General features: G+C 49.3%; 1 protein-coding gene across 1 annotated transcript in view; it reads left to right on the top strand.

Moving 5' to 3' along the window:
* Positions 1–14,075, top strand: part of LOC144106477 (O-acyltransferase like protein-like) — a 134,090-nt gene that overhangs the window by 45,787 nt on the left and 74,228 nt on the right. The window contains exon 4 of the mRNA XM_077639293.1: positions 10,796–10,880. Within this exon, the coding sequence (XP_077495419.1) occupies positions 10,796–10,880 (85 nt within the window). The remainder of the gene's footprint in view (positions 1–10,795; positions 10,881–14,075) is intronic.

Here is a 14,075-nt window from a genome sequence, read left to right as displayed (position 1 = left end):
AATCAGGCAATAAACAGGACCTAGTGCTTATCGAAGTGAGGACGACTGAAGATGTACATATTCGTTTGCGGATGACACGCTTTTGATGACCAGCGCCTTCCAAACTGTTGGATCAAAACGTAGGTTTATCGACCCAGAAAAAAACTCGCCGGAAATATGGACAAGGTCTTCAGCAAAAAGAGGCTGTAGCAACGAACGTAGTGCAGCTTCACAAAGACACCTAGGCTGCCCTGCTCAGAAAGGAAATGGTAACGCCCACTCAACCACAGCTCCGCTTTTACAGGCTAGGCCGCTTCCTAGCCCGCGTTAGGGATATGCCTCGTATGCACTATCGAGAGTTGGCACTGCCCGACTTACGTGCCTCTCTCGGCTAAGGCCCACGTATCTTGAAGGAGGTATGTGCTCAGCAGGAGAAAGGACAAACTTCGGTATGGTGAATGTTGTTCGAAGACGCGTAGTTTACGTGCGCAGAGCAAAAATATCCAAGCCTACCGCCCCCCTCCCCTCCTAAACCTAAAGTCTTCGATAGCTGCACCGCGCACAAGTATGAGAGCACAGTCTTACCAAGGACTACCAAAGACTAGGGAGAGCACAACGAGGGATGGAGAGCAGTAAAGTTCCAACATAACGTTTTATGTGAAAACAGAGCAGTGTGCACCAAAAGCACGAGTTGATCTCATGCTTAAAAACAGAATGAAGAGATAAACTCTACGCTACACATTATTCATCGTTTTCTCAGCAAGAACCTCAGATTTACTAGTGTGGCCAGAAAGTGCACTTCAGATCTTTTCTGCTAGTCAGCGGCTAGCACAAGATAGAAGTGGACATTGACGAAACAAGGCATTCTTCCCGCTGCCTTACTGCTGATGACATAGAAGACTTAATCATCGTGAATGCAGGGACGCAGGTGCACGTCTGTACAGGCACTCAAGAAAAAAGTGTTCAAGCCCTTGCCCCGGCGCTGAACCAAATCGGGGCCGGACTAAAGATAAAAAGCACGTTCTCCGGCATGTAGAGAGAAAAAAGCTGCCGGCCAAGTTATTCCCTTAGTCGTTGCCTTCCTATGTTTCTAATATAAATAAACAGCTCAGTTCATGTAAGTCGTGTTAATCCCAAAGCTATGTATTTCAAGCCTGCTTCCAACGGTTACTAGCAAGATACGCATGAAAATGCGCGTTTTTATCCTTTACTAGGAACTATTTCCCTAAATACGCAATCTTTTCTATGAACGTTTCAGTTCTATGCAGCCATAAAATGTATTCGCTTACTGAGTCCGAATTTCACGTTTGCTTTCACATTGTTTGTACTGTTATCTTCCGTTATCTTAATTTCTCAAGTGATGAAAACAAAGGCTAGGACCTAAAACCAAAACACAATGCTGCATAGGAGTAACTAAGCATCATAAGTGGGCTATATTGTCGCCGACAAACGTAGTGCGACTCAAAAGGGGCTTTTAATCGAATGGCCAAGTAGACCAAGAGCCCGCACCAGAGCGGAAGCGTCGTCTTCCTCACTCCGTCACTAGCCAAGACATGCCGCTTGGCCGCATGGCGGCGCTCGCAGAATGTGAGCAGTGTGGAATTGCCCCTCCTTTCAAGAGGCATCGCCTCGATGCCTCCACCAAAGGGGAAAAACAGTATGGAGGCACCAAAAGTTCGAAGGCGCGTGCGGCGTCGGCACTGAATGTGAACCACGGCAGGGGATAACGGGCGTATTACGGTTTCATGAGCGACACGTGGACGACTTCGCACTTAGGCGGTCGAGAAGAGCGGACAACTCCTTGCGAGAACACTTCATAGTTCACCTCGCTGAGTTGACGTAGCACCTTGTAGGGGCCGAAGTAGCGGCGCAGGAGCTTTTCAGAGCGTTCACGCAAACGTATTGGGCTCCATACCCAGACGTGCTCACTGGGATTGTAAATCACCTCCCTGTGGCGGAGGTGTAACGTCGGGTGTAAGTTTTCTGCTGGTGTCGAATCCGCTGTCTAGCAATGTGGCGAGCGGCTTCTGCGTCACGAACTATTTGGTCAGCGCCCGTTACAGACGAGAGGGCAAAATCCGGGGGCAGCATGGCGTCCATAATGGTCAGGGCGTCATGGCCATACACCAAACTTAACGGAGTGAGGCACGTCTTTCTTAGGGGGCGGTGTTGTACGCAAACGTAATGTAAGGAAGTATTTCGTCCCAGTTGCGATGGTGAGCGTCGACATACATAGACATCACATCTGCAATGGTCTTGTTCAGCCTCTCAGTCAGTCCATTTGTTTAAGAATGGTAAGCAGTCGTTTTTCTATGACTGGGGCGAATGAGACACAGGACCTAATGCGTAAGAGCCGACGTAAACGCGGTTCCTATGTCAGTTAATACAACCGTGGGGGCGCCATGGTGAAGCACAATGGGGTGAGCAAAGAACTGTGCAATTTCAGCCGGGGTGCCACGAGGAAGAGCCTTGGTTTCGCTTTAGCGGCTGAGGTGGTCTATGGAAACAACAATATACCGGTTAGCCATGGAGGACACTGGGAATGGGCCCAGTAAGTCCATTCCAACTTGCTGAACTAGGCTTCGCGCTGGAGCAATTGGCTTCAGAAGGCCAGCCGGTTTTTTTGGCGGTATCTTCCGTCGTTGACACTCACAACAGGACCTAACGTAGCGTTGAAAAACTGCAGCAAGCCGAGGCTAGTATTACTTGTGCGGAGGTGTCCCAATGTGCGGGAAAAACCGTGGTGGCCAGAAGAATGGTCGTCATGGCCTGCAGCGAGAACTTCCTTGCGAAGCGCGGTTGGGACAACGAGGAGACACGCAGTTTTGGTCGGGCCGTAGTTTTTCTTGTAGAAGACCATCTCTTAAGCAAGACGACGAATGTCCGCGCAAGAAGAGTCGGAGCGGAGACGGAGCAGTTCCTTCGAGGTACTCGATTATAGGCAGCAGTTCGCAGTCGGCCCTCTTGTAGTGGGCAGGATCGGATGTGGTAACAGCGCCGAGGAAAGCAGAATCGTTGTCCGACTCGTCCGGTGGGCACAGAAAAGGAGCTCGGGAGAGACAGTCTGCATCGCTATGTTTCTGACCCTACTTATACATTATGGTGACGTCGAACTCTTGCAACCGAAGGCTCCACTGTGCAAGCCACCCGACGGGTCTTTGAGGTACGCAAGCCAACACAAGGAGTGATGATCGCTGACGACTCGAAACGGGTGGCCGCACAGGTATGAAGAAATTTCATGACTGCCCACACAATAGCGAGAAAGTCCTTTTCCATTTTGGAATAATTCACTTTGGAACGGGACAAAGTGCGACTTGCGTAGGCGATCACGGTTCTACACCATCTTTCTAGTGCACAATCACCGCACCGAGGCCAACATTGCTGGCATCTGTGTGCAGTTCCTTGTCGGCCTCTTCGTCGAAGTGGCAAAAGATTGGCGTAGATTGAAGGCGGGCTTTAAGTACTGTGAAGGCTTTTTCCTGAGCCGGACCCCAGAGGAAGGGTTCGACGTCTTTCGTCAGGCGAGGTAGCAGCTCTGCTAGCTTGGAGAAGTTTTGTACGAACCTCCTATATTAATCGCAGAGTCCCCGAAAACGACGCAAGCTTCGTTTATCTGCTGGCTTAGGGAATACAGCAACGGCTCCGTCTTTTCGGTGTCGTGGCTAGCGCCCTGAGCGCTCACAATATGGCGAAGAAACTTGAGCTCCCTAAATGCGAAGTGGCACTTTTCAGGCTTGAGAGACAGGCCCGCGGAACGAATTCCCTCGAAAACAGCACGCAAACGTTTAAGGTGCTCTTCTAACGTGTCGGTGAAAATCCCGACGTCGTAGAGGTACACAAGGCAGGACTGCCACTTCACGTCAGATAGCACGGTGTTCGTCATGCGTTGCAACGTTGCAGGGGCTGAACACAAGCCGAAAGGAAGCACGTTAAATTCGTACAGCCTGTTAGAAGTAACGAAGGCGGTCTCTTGGTCACGTTCGTCGACTTCGATTTGCCAATAACCGCTACGCAGGTCGAACGACGAAAAGTAGGTAGCATGGCGGATGCGGTCTAATGTGTCACCAATGCGCGGTCGTGGATATACATCCTTTTTGATAACGTTGTTTATACGTCTGTAGCCAGCGCAGAACCGTAGGCTGCCGCCTTTCTTAATGAAGAGAACAACAGGTGATGCCCAGGGACTCGCAGATGGTTGTATGCGTCGTCGCGGAGCATTTAGGCAACTTGGCGGTGAATGACATAGTTCCTTCAATGAAGCACGATAAGGACGCTGACATAGCGGTTTCTGGTAACTATATATATCGACGATAATGTGGTGCTTAGTTAATGGCGTCTTACTAACCTTGGAGGTAAACTCAAAACAGTCGCGGAAAGAGTCAATAAGGCTTTCCACGCGGCGTTTCTGATTGGTCAGAAGGTCAGGGTTCACGTCGGCCGTGGACGTGGCCTGTTGCGGTGGCCTGTTCCTCTGTTCCGGGGTCCATTGTGGATAAAGCACATTGGCCGGCATGCTCGCCAAGTCCTTCAAAATTGGTAATCACCGCGTTTTTCGTCAAATGTTGGCGTTCGCAAGTAAAGTTGGTCACTAAGAGCTTGGTACGCGCGTAAACAAGGTCAACAAGGGTGCGAGCAACGCAAACTTGCCGAGCCGAGACAGTAGCAGCGACATGTTCGCTTCGGCAATGCCCCGAGTACCGAAGCTGGTACCACACTCGACTGCGACAAACTTGCTTGCTCTCGGCGGTATCGTTATGTGGTCGTTAGATATGCGTAGTGCTGCTCTGTGCGGCTCGGGGTCGGTATAAATGGCTCGCTGTGTCTAAAACGATACCAATTGCTCCTGCAGGTTGATGGCAGCCCCATACTGTTTAAGGAAGTTCATGTCGAGAATAAGTTCTTTGGAGCATTCTCGTAGCACGGCGAAGGAGCCAATTAAAGTTGCACCCCTGATTTTTATACGGCAGGTGCAGACGCCAATCGGCGTTACCACATGGCAACCAGCTGTGTGTATCTGCGGCCCAAACCAAGGTGTTACAGCCTTTCTGAGGGTCGCGGATAGCTGGCTGCTCATGACAGAAAGGTCGGCTCCGGTGTCCACGAGTGCTGTCACACCATAGCTGTCGGTGGCAACAAGAATTTCCGAGGCGGAAACAATTCTCTTACAACTCTTCGGTAAGGTCGTCGGTGGCGTCGTCGATGAGGTCGTCGCTGATGTCGTCAGTGTGGTCGGCGATGTGGTCGTTGTAGGGTCGGTGGTAGAATCGTCTTTGGGGTCGGCGGTGAGATCGTCTTTGAGGTCGGCGGGTGGGGTCGTCGCATAAAATCGCCGGACGGAGGTTGTTCACTCTCAGCGGCAGTGGCGGTCCTACCGCCGGAGGACGCCGTCTACAGTTTTCCCAGCGAGGGGACGTGCCTCTGAATTGGCCAGAGGATGATGCGTAACTTGGCGAAGGAATCCGCCTTGCAGACGGCGACTTAGACTGACGTCTTGGAGGCGTTGACAGCTCCTGATCGGCCGGGTACTCTTCAATGTCCCGCGGCCTCTCACGCGGTCGAGGTGCGCTTGTTGAAAAGTTTTTAAGCCCATCTACCGGTATGGGCAGTTCCGGACATGACCTGGCTAACCGCAGTGGCAGGAATATGGCCGATTGTTCGGTGTGCGCCACACGTCCACTTTTCGCAGAACACGGCACGGGTGACGCAGCTCGACGTGAGGAAGGTACCCCTGCATGGCTTCAGCAGCTGAACGGTATGCATGCGGCGCCGACGCCGGTTTCCGTAGGGCTTCGCTGTAGCTCTCTGGCTGTGGTGCCAGTGGTGGCTGGACTGCTCGCCGAATTTCATCACGAACGGCATCGGCTACAGCTGCAACACTGGCAGGTGGAGCATCTAAGCGGAGGTTGCGCACAGTTCTTCGCTGACCACACTCCGCACAATCTCCCGAAGCTCCTGGCCCCCGAGACTGGCAGTGACGCACAGTAGTTAGCGGCCGCAACACTTCCCTCACGACCATACAGCGCACTGCTATCGCGCAAGGAACGTTCCATACCCGTGGCTTCTTTGTCGAACTCAGCGGCGGTTCTTAGAGGGTCGCGTATGAGGCCAGCGAAGAGCTGTTCCTTCACACCACGAATAAGGTGGCACACTTTCGTAGCCTCGGGCATGGCAGGGCCAGCCCGATTGAAAAGACGTGTCATATCTTCAATAAACATGGCGACGCTTTCATGCGATTGCTGTGACCTAGAGCGAAGGGCGATTTAGGCATTTTCTTTACGTGCGTTTTTGTACAAGGTGGCGAGAAACTCACCACTGAACGCTTCCCAGTTGGTAAGAGATGCCTCATTGTTCTCGAACCATGTCTGTGCCCAGTCTTGGAACGCGAAAAACACGTTTCGTAGCTTTCGGTCGTTGTCCCGCTGGTTTAAAGTGGCCCCACGGTCAAAGCTGTCCAATCAGTCTGGACTTCCTGGAACCGATCGCCGTGAAAGGATGGCGGCGAGCGAGGTGTAATGGCTACAACTGGCGGGAGAGTGCTGGAAGGCTGACCTGTCTGACTGCCAGTAGTTGACGTCCTGGTACGCACCGGCGTCGTCAGTAGCTGACACTCATGTTCCACGCCTCGCAGCTGGCGGCTCGCTTTATAGGCGGGTGTTGTTTACAAGCATCGCGGATGAGAATCCGAATTGTCCTCGAGGTGATCACTCATGGGACGTTACCCAGCGGCTCCACCGAAATGTCGCCGACAAACCTAGCGCGACTCAAAAGGGGCTTTAAAACGAATGGCCAAATAGGTAGAAAGGTAAGCCTCAAACAATGCTGGCACATACCTACTACGGGAGAGTGGCCAAGACACAGGCGGTTAATTGCTGGATGCCGGAAAGTTTTGGCGGGAGAAGGAGTGGTAGTAACATGTAGGCTGATAGATTAGAAGACGCAAGGACAGGGGTCCTGTTAACTTGTAGATCTAAGACGGGACAGAGGCTTAATGTGCATAATAGTATACAATGCCTGCAATGTCGTACTGACTGGGAGCGGGAAAAAGAAATTAGAATGGGAGTCGCTGCGTTTGATGAAGGAAATTTTGCACAGCAGAGCGCACACTCCTGTCGCTTCGTCCAAGCAAAGAAGCGCGAATGGAAATAAAACAAACGCAGAAGACACAGGCAAACCCCGTTGATGAAATAGAATTTGCAAAAGACGCTTCCTCAAATGAGCGAAGCGGTGGCAGAACAGCAGGAAGTGATCTATTGTCTCAGGTTCGGCACAAATAGGGCACAGTGGGGAAGCTGCCAGGCCAGATCTCTGAAGGTAAAAATTTAGAACGGGAATCCGGCAACGCAAACGCGTGAAAGAGACCTCTAGTCTGCGCGACCGCCAGTTTTTGCTACTCCAAGGATGCAGATGATGCTGATATTCGTGAGATGGTGTAAGAGCCGAGGCAGCAAATTTCTGAAATATTGTGTAGCTGCGAAACCTCACCGCCGCTGTATATGCACAGTTTGGCAGGACAGCAAGAATTGGGCCGCAGAGAGAGGCCTTTGCTAAGGGATCTGCGACCTCATTTAAGTTAAAGCCCATATGACCTGGTTCCCAAAGCAACCTTACCGAATTTAGATGAAGCAGAATCAGGAACATAAAGAGGCGTAATGCCCGAGACTGAGTAGGTGAGGATAAAGAAGAGCAAATGGACAGAGAGTCCGTCATAACCACGACCTAAAGAGAAACGGTAGTTTATAATTTTCAGGAGGCTAAGATTATTGCTAATAATTCAGCCAGATAAACTAGAGTGAAGTCAGAAAGACTGAGAAAAAAAGACCACCCCAGTGAAGGCAAAAAACTTCCCACACCTGCCTTTTCGCGATCCTGCGAGGCATGGGTAGCAATAATAACAGGAGAGGGAAAGGACCTCAGGTGGTCCTGCAACAAACCCTGAAGAAGAGGAAAAGGCTGCAGCTTTGCATTCGAAGAGAAAATGTCATCGAATTCAATCTGGACAGAATATGAGTTGTACATTTGGCGGACATATGTGAAATGAATTTTTTTGGTATCAAGGAGGGACCGCACGAAAAATACCGGCGGAGTATGAAAACGAGACCAGCGGCCTTAAAAAAGGCGGAAGGTTGACTAACAAATATTCTATTGGAGCCGTGAAGAGGCGAGTCGCACAATTTTAAAAATGTTTAAACTATTAAAAGGCAAAACCTAGCTGATAACGATAGGATCCGTGCCTCAAGTTGCAGAAGAGCATTGGCGACATATTTTTTGGAAGCCGCAGACCGAGGCGGAACGCCTCATGCTCTAAGAGCACAAGAGGGCGAAGTTTATAGGCAGGAGCTCCTGAAAATAAAACACAGCTGAACTCCAGAATTCGGCAGACGTACATTTTGTAAATCGTCAGAAGTGTATGCCTTCTCATGCCTGACCTAGCACTAAAAAACCTGCGCAGGATGCCAATGGCCCGAACTCCTTTTGCAGAAACTTGCTCAATGTGTGGCCGCCAGGATAGAGAAGAGACGTATATTACTCCGAGTTACTTCACCATCTCAACTTGAGGAATTATGTTACTTCTATAGACCAGGCAGATATTTAAAGGAACAGAAACCGGAAATACTCACAATGTACATTTCTTCACATTGAGGGAAAGATGAATTCTTCGTCACCAGTTGTCACGAAAATTGAGGTAATTTTACAGGGTTCGATAAAGAGTGCGAATGTCACCTGCTGATGCAAAAAATGCAATATGGTCGGCGTACACATAAGTTTTCAAATTTTGAATGCATGAAATTGAGCTTAGAATAATGCTTAAAAGAACAGGGGAGGAAACTGATCCTTGCGGTACACCTCTTGTCTGTTGAAATCTCCTTGAGTAAACAATATTTTGGCCTCAATAAAATTCTCTATTATCCAAAAAAGCGAAAATTCAGGCTACAAAAAACTTGGGAAGTTGAGTTCCTGTGATCTGAGTAACAGAGTCAAGTGCTCAACGCCGTCGTATGCTTTACTGACATCCAAAGGGACAAGCGCAGCAAACTGTTTTCTATTGCGAGCTAACTTAATACGACTCTCTGGGTGAGTATGATCACACCAAATTGAACAACCCGGCCTGAAACCAATTTTACACGGATTCAAGAGAGCATTTTACGAAATGAATGACATGACACGGCTGAGAAGGACCCTTTCCACCAATTTCACTAGGTTCGATGTATATGAAATAGGGCGTATGTTGTCTAAAGTAAAGCCCTCCCCTTGCTTTCTAAGCAACGGAACTAATTCAGCAAGACCCCACACATGAGCTATCCAAGGATCTTTAATTGAATGGTTAACTAGAGCCAACAGGTCTTCAGGAGATTCATTGAACAAAATTTTGATCATAGATGAAGTGACCTTACCGGAGCCAGGAGCCGCTGGGGATAAGCGCAGAACAATTTGCGAGAGCTCAGGCATAGAGACTTCGTTGAAATCACTTCAGGTGCATGTGAATATAGCTGGAGAAGGTAGAGCAGATGTAAAGCGAAGCTCTAGGCCACACGCAATGTCCTCTAAGGTCATTGCGATGTCAGCAGGGGCTCAACGAGGGATTCAGTGTTAACAGCCGGTGGAATCACCTTGTTTCGCCTCATGAAATTAAATAAAGCTCGTTTATTTCCTGATTGAGAAAAAATCATAATAATTTCACGGCATGGCCAAGTAGAGCAGCAGCGCGCACCGGACCGGAAGCGTCATCTTCCCTGCGTCACGAGCCAAAACATGCCGCTCGGCCGCATGGCGGCGCTCGCAGAATGTGAGCAGTGTAGCAATATTGTGCTAATTACATTCACAGCATTAACATAGGTAGGTTTTGTAGCTACGGCTAGACCACCTGAGTAATGAATTTTCAGCTTCAGGAATTATCAGAGCAACTAGTTTATCGTTTTTCATCTTTGGCCTAGCCTCACATGGCTTTTCCCAATTCTGCAAGAAGTAGGGAAAGGAAATTTCATCGATTTACACAAGTCGCTATAAGAAGGTTAAGCTTATTGTTCGCTGAAGGGTAGTCCGGAGAAGCTGGGCACTTCAACAGACTCTGAAAGTGTGACAGTGTTTTTATCAAGCAGTGCAGAAACGAAATTGCTAAAATATCTAAAAATAAGAGTACAGCGTTCTCTTGGCCAAGAGCTCACAGTTACTTAGTTTGGGTGATGGCTGACGATCAGGGCATTTGCACACGGCAACGCGTCGCCAGATTCAACTCCCGACTTCACATGCCGTCCACTTCCAATGAAAAAGCGCATATTATAAACCGGTGGCAAAAACAACGTCGCTACCAGGCACCAATGCGGTGCAGTTTTGGCGCGCGTTTAGTAAATCGCGTGAACTGCCTTGACGGGTGACCACTGATCCCATGAAGCAGATATACTTAATGTCTGTATATGTAACCAGTTATTTTGCTTCCTACATATACACAGTTGGAGTACTTGTGTTTTTCACTCAAGAAGAAACATCTGCTGAATGGTTACCGCCAAGGTCTGACGAAAGCTTATTTCACAAAAATTACTCAGTCGCCCCGTCGCCATGCGTGCCACAGATACACAAGATGCGTCTGGCATGTCTTCTTTTGTCTAACGGTGAAGTTACCCTAATCCCGTGCATGATGCTGGGTCCACGACCAAGCCTCCTTCGCATGTCCCGTTCAGTTTCCAAAATACCTTTCTGCTTCAGCAAACTTCGGTATGCAATCGAGAAAAACGGCTGTCTTTTCTTTTTGCTATCTGTACCGAACTTGACTCGAAGTCGATGCTGGACTGAATGTTCTTTTATGCCCAAATGTTTGCAGTAATAGGCGACACGGTCACGGTCAGCGTGAGGTACTGCATGGCAGACGTGACGCTGGAGCTCACCCCATCGCAGGCCAGTGTAGTGTGAGTATTGGCTAGAAATCACACTGCTGCAAGCTTCCCGAAGCGATAGAGTGATTCATGTGTCTTTAATAATAGTGTGGACCACAAAAGCCTCACCTCTTTGTCCTGCTAGCCTATAGCAGGAAGAAGTGCTACGTTATGAGCTGATGTAGCCAATTTATTAGACTCCGTCTTTAGTTACGACAGTGGGCTCGTCAGCGGCCTTGAAAAACCATAACAGCAGGAAGCTGAGCATAAGGCATGATAGGTCAACTGATTGGCGCTCACACAGACAAGTATACATGCGCCCATTAAGTAGCTAATGTGAATAATGGTTACTTAAGAAGAAAAACAATTCGCAGCGCTTGCTATCTGGGCAACGTTATTTAACGGTACCTTAGTCATTGTAAGGGCTGCGTGGATAAAATCTGGCAAAAGGAACCTTTCTGCTCCAACTTGACACACGAGGAGCATTTCTTTTTCAAATGTTTGCTCCAAAGTTTAGAGCGCTTCGCTGCATTTTAAAATAAATACAAATGTGGCAGTAATCCTATAACTGATGCAGGAGGACACATGTGCACCTGAATGCGTTTTTTCATGAACATTCCTCCGACACACCTCCTGTTCAGTAAAAATATCTCGCAGGTCGAAAATTTCCTTGCACAACTCAACTCAGTCGAGCCTTCCGTTCAGTTCACAATGAAACGAAAAGTGTACAACGCTTTGCCATTCCTGGACATGTTCGTAAGAAGAAAATGGGCAGATCTAAAACTCGGTGTCTATAGGAAGCCAACCCACACCAGCCGCTACCTAAATTTTAATTCCAACCATCCTACTAACCACAAGGAATCCGCCGTCTCCTCTCTCCTGAAAAGAGGAAAGTCAATTTGCTCCTCCGAAGTGTAGAAAAAAGCAGAAGAAGCCACCGTTCTCGCCGACCTACAGAAGAATGGCTAGGCACGTGGCTTTACTCAGCGCGTTAGTAGCCGCCAAACTCGGAGGACAAGGGGACCAGCCAACAACAAAACAACGAAACGCGCGCGCATTCTGCTTCCATATGTGAGGGGAACCAGTGAGGCACTCGCACGCATTCTCGGAAAACATGGAATCCACGTGGCTCATAAACCTGTTTCGACAATAAGCGGCTTTTAACCACGACCGAAAGACCACGTCCACAGAGAAAAACAACCGGTTGGCGTCTACAAAATCCCATGCTCAAAATGCCCTGTTTCATAGATCGGCGAAACAAAAAACCTCCACCAAAGAATAAGGCAACACAAAAATTACAATCAGCTAATGAATTCAGAATGCAACCCCCTCGCCGTACACGTCGAGCCACCGGATAGCCTTCGAGGAGGCGAGCGTCTTGGCCGTGAAACCAAACCTGTTCAAGAGTCGACACGTTGAGTCATGGCACATCCGGCTCACAAAGGAGGCGATGAATAGGACTCCAGGAACGCTTCCCTCCGCGTACGTTAGTGGACTGCGCCACGTGCTAACAAAGGGAGAGCGAAGGTAGCAACCCGCTGCTGCTGCTGGCACACTTTAGTCAGCTCTGAAGAAGGGACCGAGTTAGTCCCGAAACGTTGGGTAAAGTTGAAAATATTGGTTGGCGTCAGTTTTTTCTTAATTATCTAAAGAAAGCAACCAGACGGACTTCCGTAGAAAATGTTTTCGTTCAAATCATTACGCCTTGACTTCGGCCAGCAGACAGCACAGTTGGCCAAGCGCTTTGTCACCTGCTCCCGCGCTGTGGCCACGTACAAGACCCACCTGGATTTTACCAATACCTGCTTAGATATGCAGCTAGTTCCACAAAGCCTTCGACTCAAACGATTAGTCCACACTCCGGAAGACAAGAAGAATGTACCCCAGCCTGAACTACGCCTGGTGCACGCAAGAATACGTGAGTGCTATGACATCCTCAGGCGGTGGGAGCCAGACCTGCTCTTCTTGCGCCGACTGCTAGAACATCGACTCGTGGATGTCTTCGACTCACTGAAAGCATTCGCCAAAAGTGTTTCCTCCAGCACAGCAGAAAACAGAAGTCATCTCAAGCAGCGAAACTCAGCAAGTTGCGAAAGGAGAAAGACGGAGGCAAGTAGAGCGCCTGGTGACAACTCCAACTTTGTCACTAACCTGTCATCGATATCGCCGTCTGCGAAGTCAACTTCTGCCTTGGCGAAAGGCCACGGTTTCAACACCGCGTCAGCGAAGCCACTCCTCGCGCACCTAGTGGCAGCTGTGGAGGACGGTATCAAGCATGTTGAATCTTCCGCCCGCGAAGAATTTCGGCTCAAAGATATCGATGTTCTATCCAAAATTCCCGGCCGCCAGCCACAGAATTTCTCGAAAGAAGAAATGTCAGCTTTCCGAGACCTTCGTAGTGACAAAAACATCGTCATCTTCCCCGCAAACAAAGGAAGTGCGACGGTGGTGCTCGACCAACAAGATTACGAAGAAAAGGCCAAAACGCTGCTCGATGGCGCAGATTAGGAGAAATTAATAAAGGATCGAACCTCGCAGCTTAACACCAGAATGAACAAACTTTTACCATTCAACTTCACGCACCACACGTAATCAAAACACCTCTACTTACTCTTGATCTGCTGGAACGGCTCAGCTCCGGCCTTTTACGGACTGCCAAAAATTCATAAACCTGGCGTTCCGCTGCGCCCCATCATCGACTTCACCACCACACCGCTTAAGGAACTTTCGGCCTAAATGAACCGACACCTATCGCTCCTGACAGGCAACTCATCAACGCACGTCAGCAACTCCAGCCACTTCGCCGAACGTCTTTCGCACGTACAACTGGAAACGGACGAGTGCATGGTTTCATTCGACGTGGTCTCGCTCTTGACCAGCGTTCGTGTGCCCTTTGTCGTGTCCGCAGCGAAGCAAGTCCTCGAAGCGGGCGCTGACCTAGGTGCCACGACGAGCCTGAACCCAGAACTCCGCTGGCTTTTGGAGTTTTTCCCAAGCAGCACAGATTTTCGTTCAAAGGAGAATTTTATAAGCAGACCAGCGGCACTGCCATGGGCGCCGCGATCTCGGTGACTGCTGCTAACTTGACGATGGAGGCCATCGAAGAGAAAGAACTAAATGTCGTTCCAAGAAAAACCAAAAATTTTCATTCCTTACATTGACGACTGTTTCTGCATTCTGAAGACATCGCAGGTCGAAAATTTTTTTACACATCTCAATTCATTCGAG

The sequence above is a fragment of the Amblyomma americanum genome, chromosome 10 (genome assembly GCF_052857255.1).
Source record: "Amblyomma americanum isolate KBUSLIRL-KWMA chromosome 10, ASM5285725v1, whole genome shotgun sequence".
Lineage (NCBI taxonomy): Eukaryota > Metazoa > Arthropoda > Arachnida > Ixodida > Ixodidae > Amblyomma > Amblyomma americanum.
Note: the sequence above shows the minus strand (reverse complement) of the source record. Positions and strands in the feature narration are given on the sequence as shown.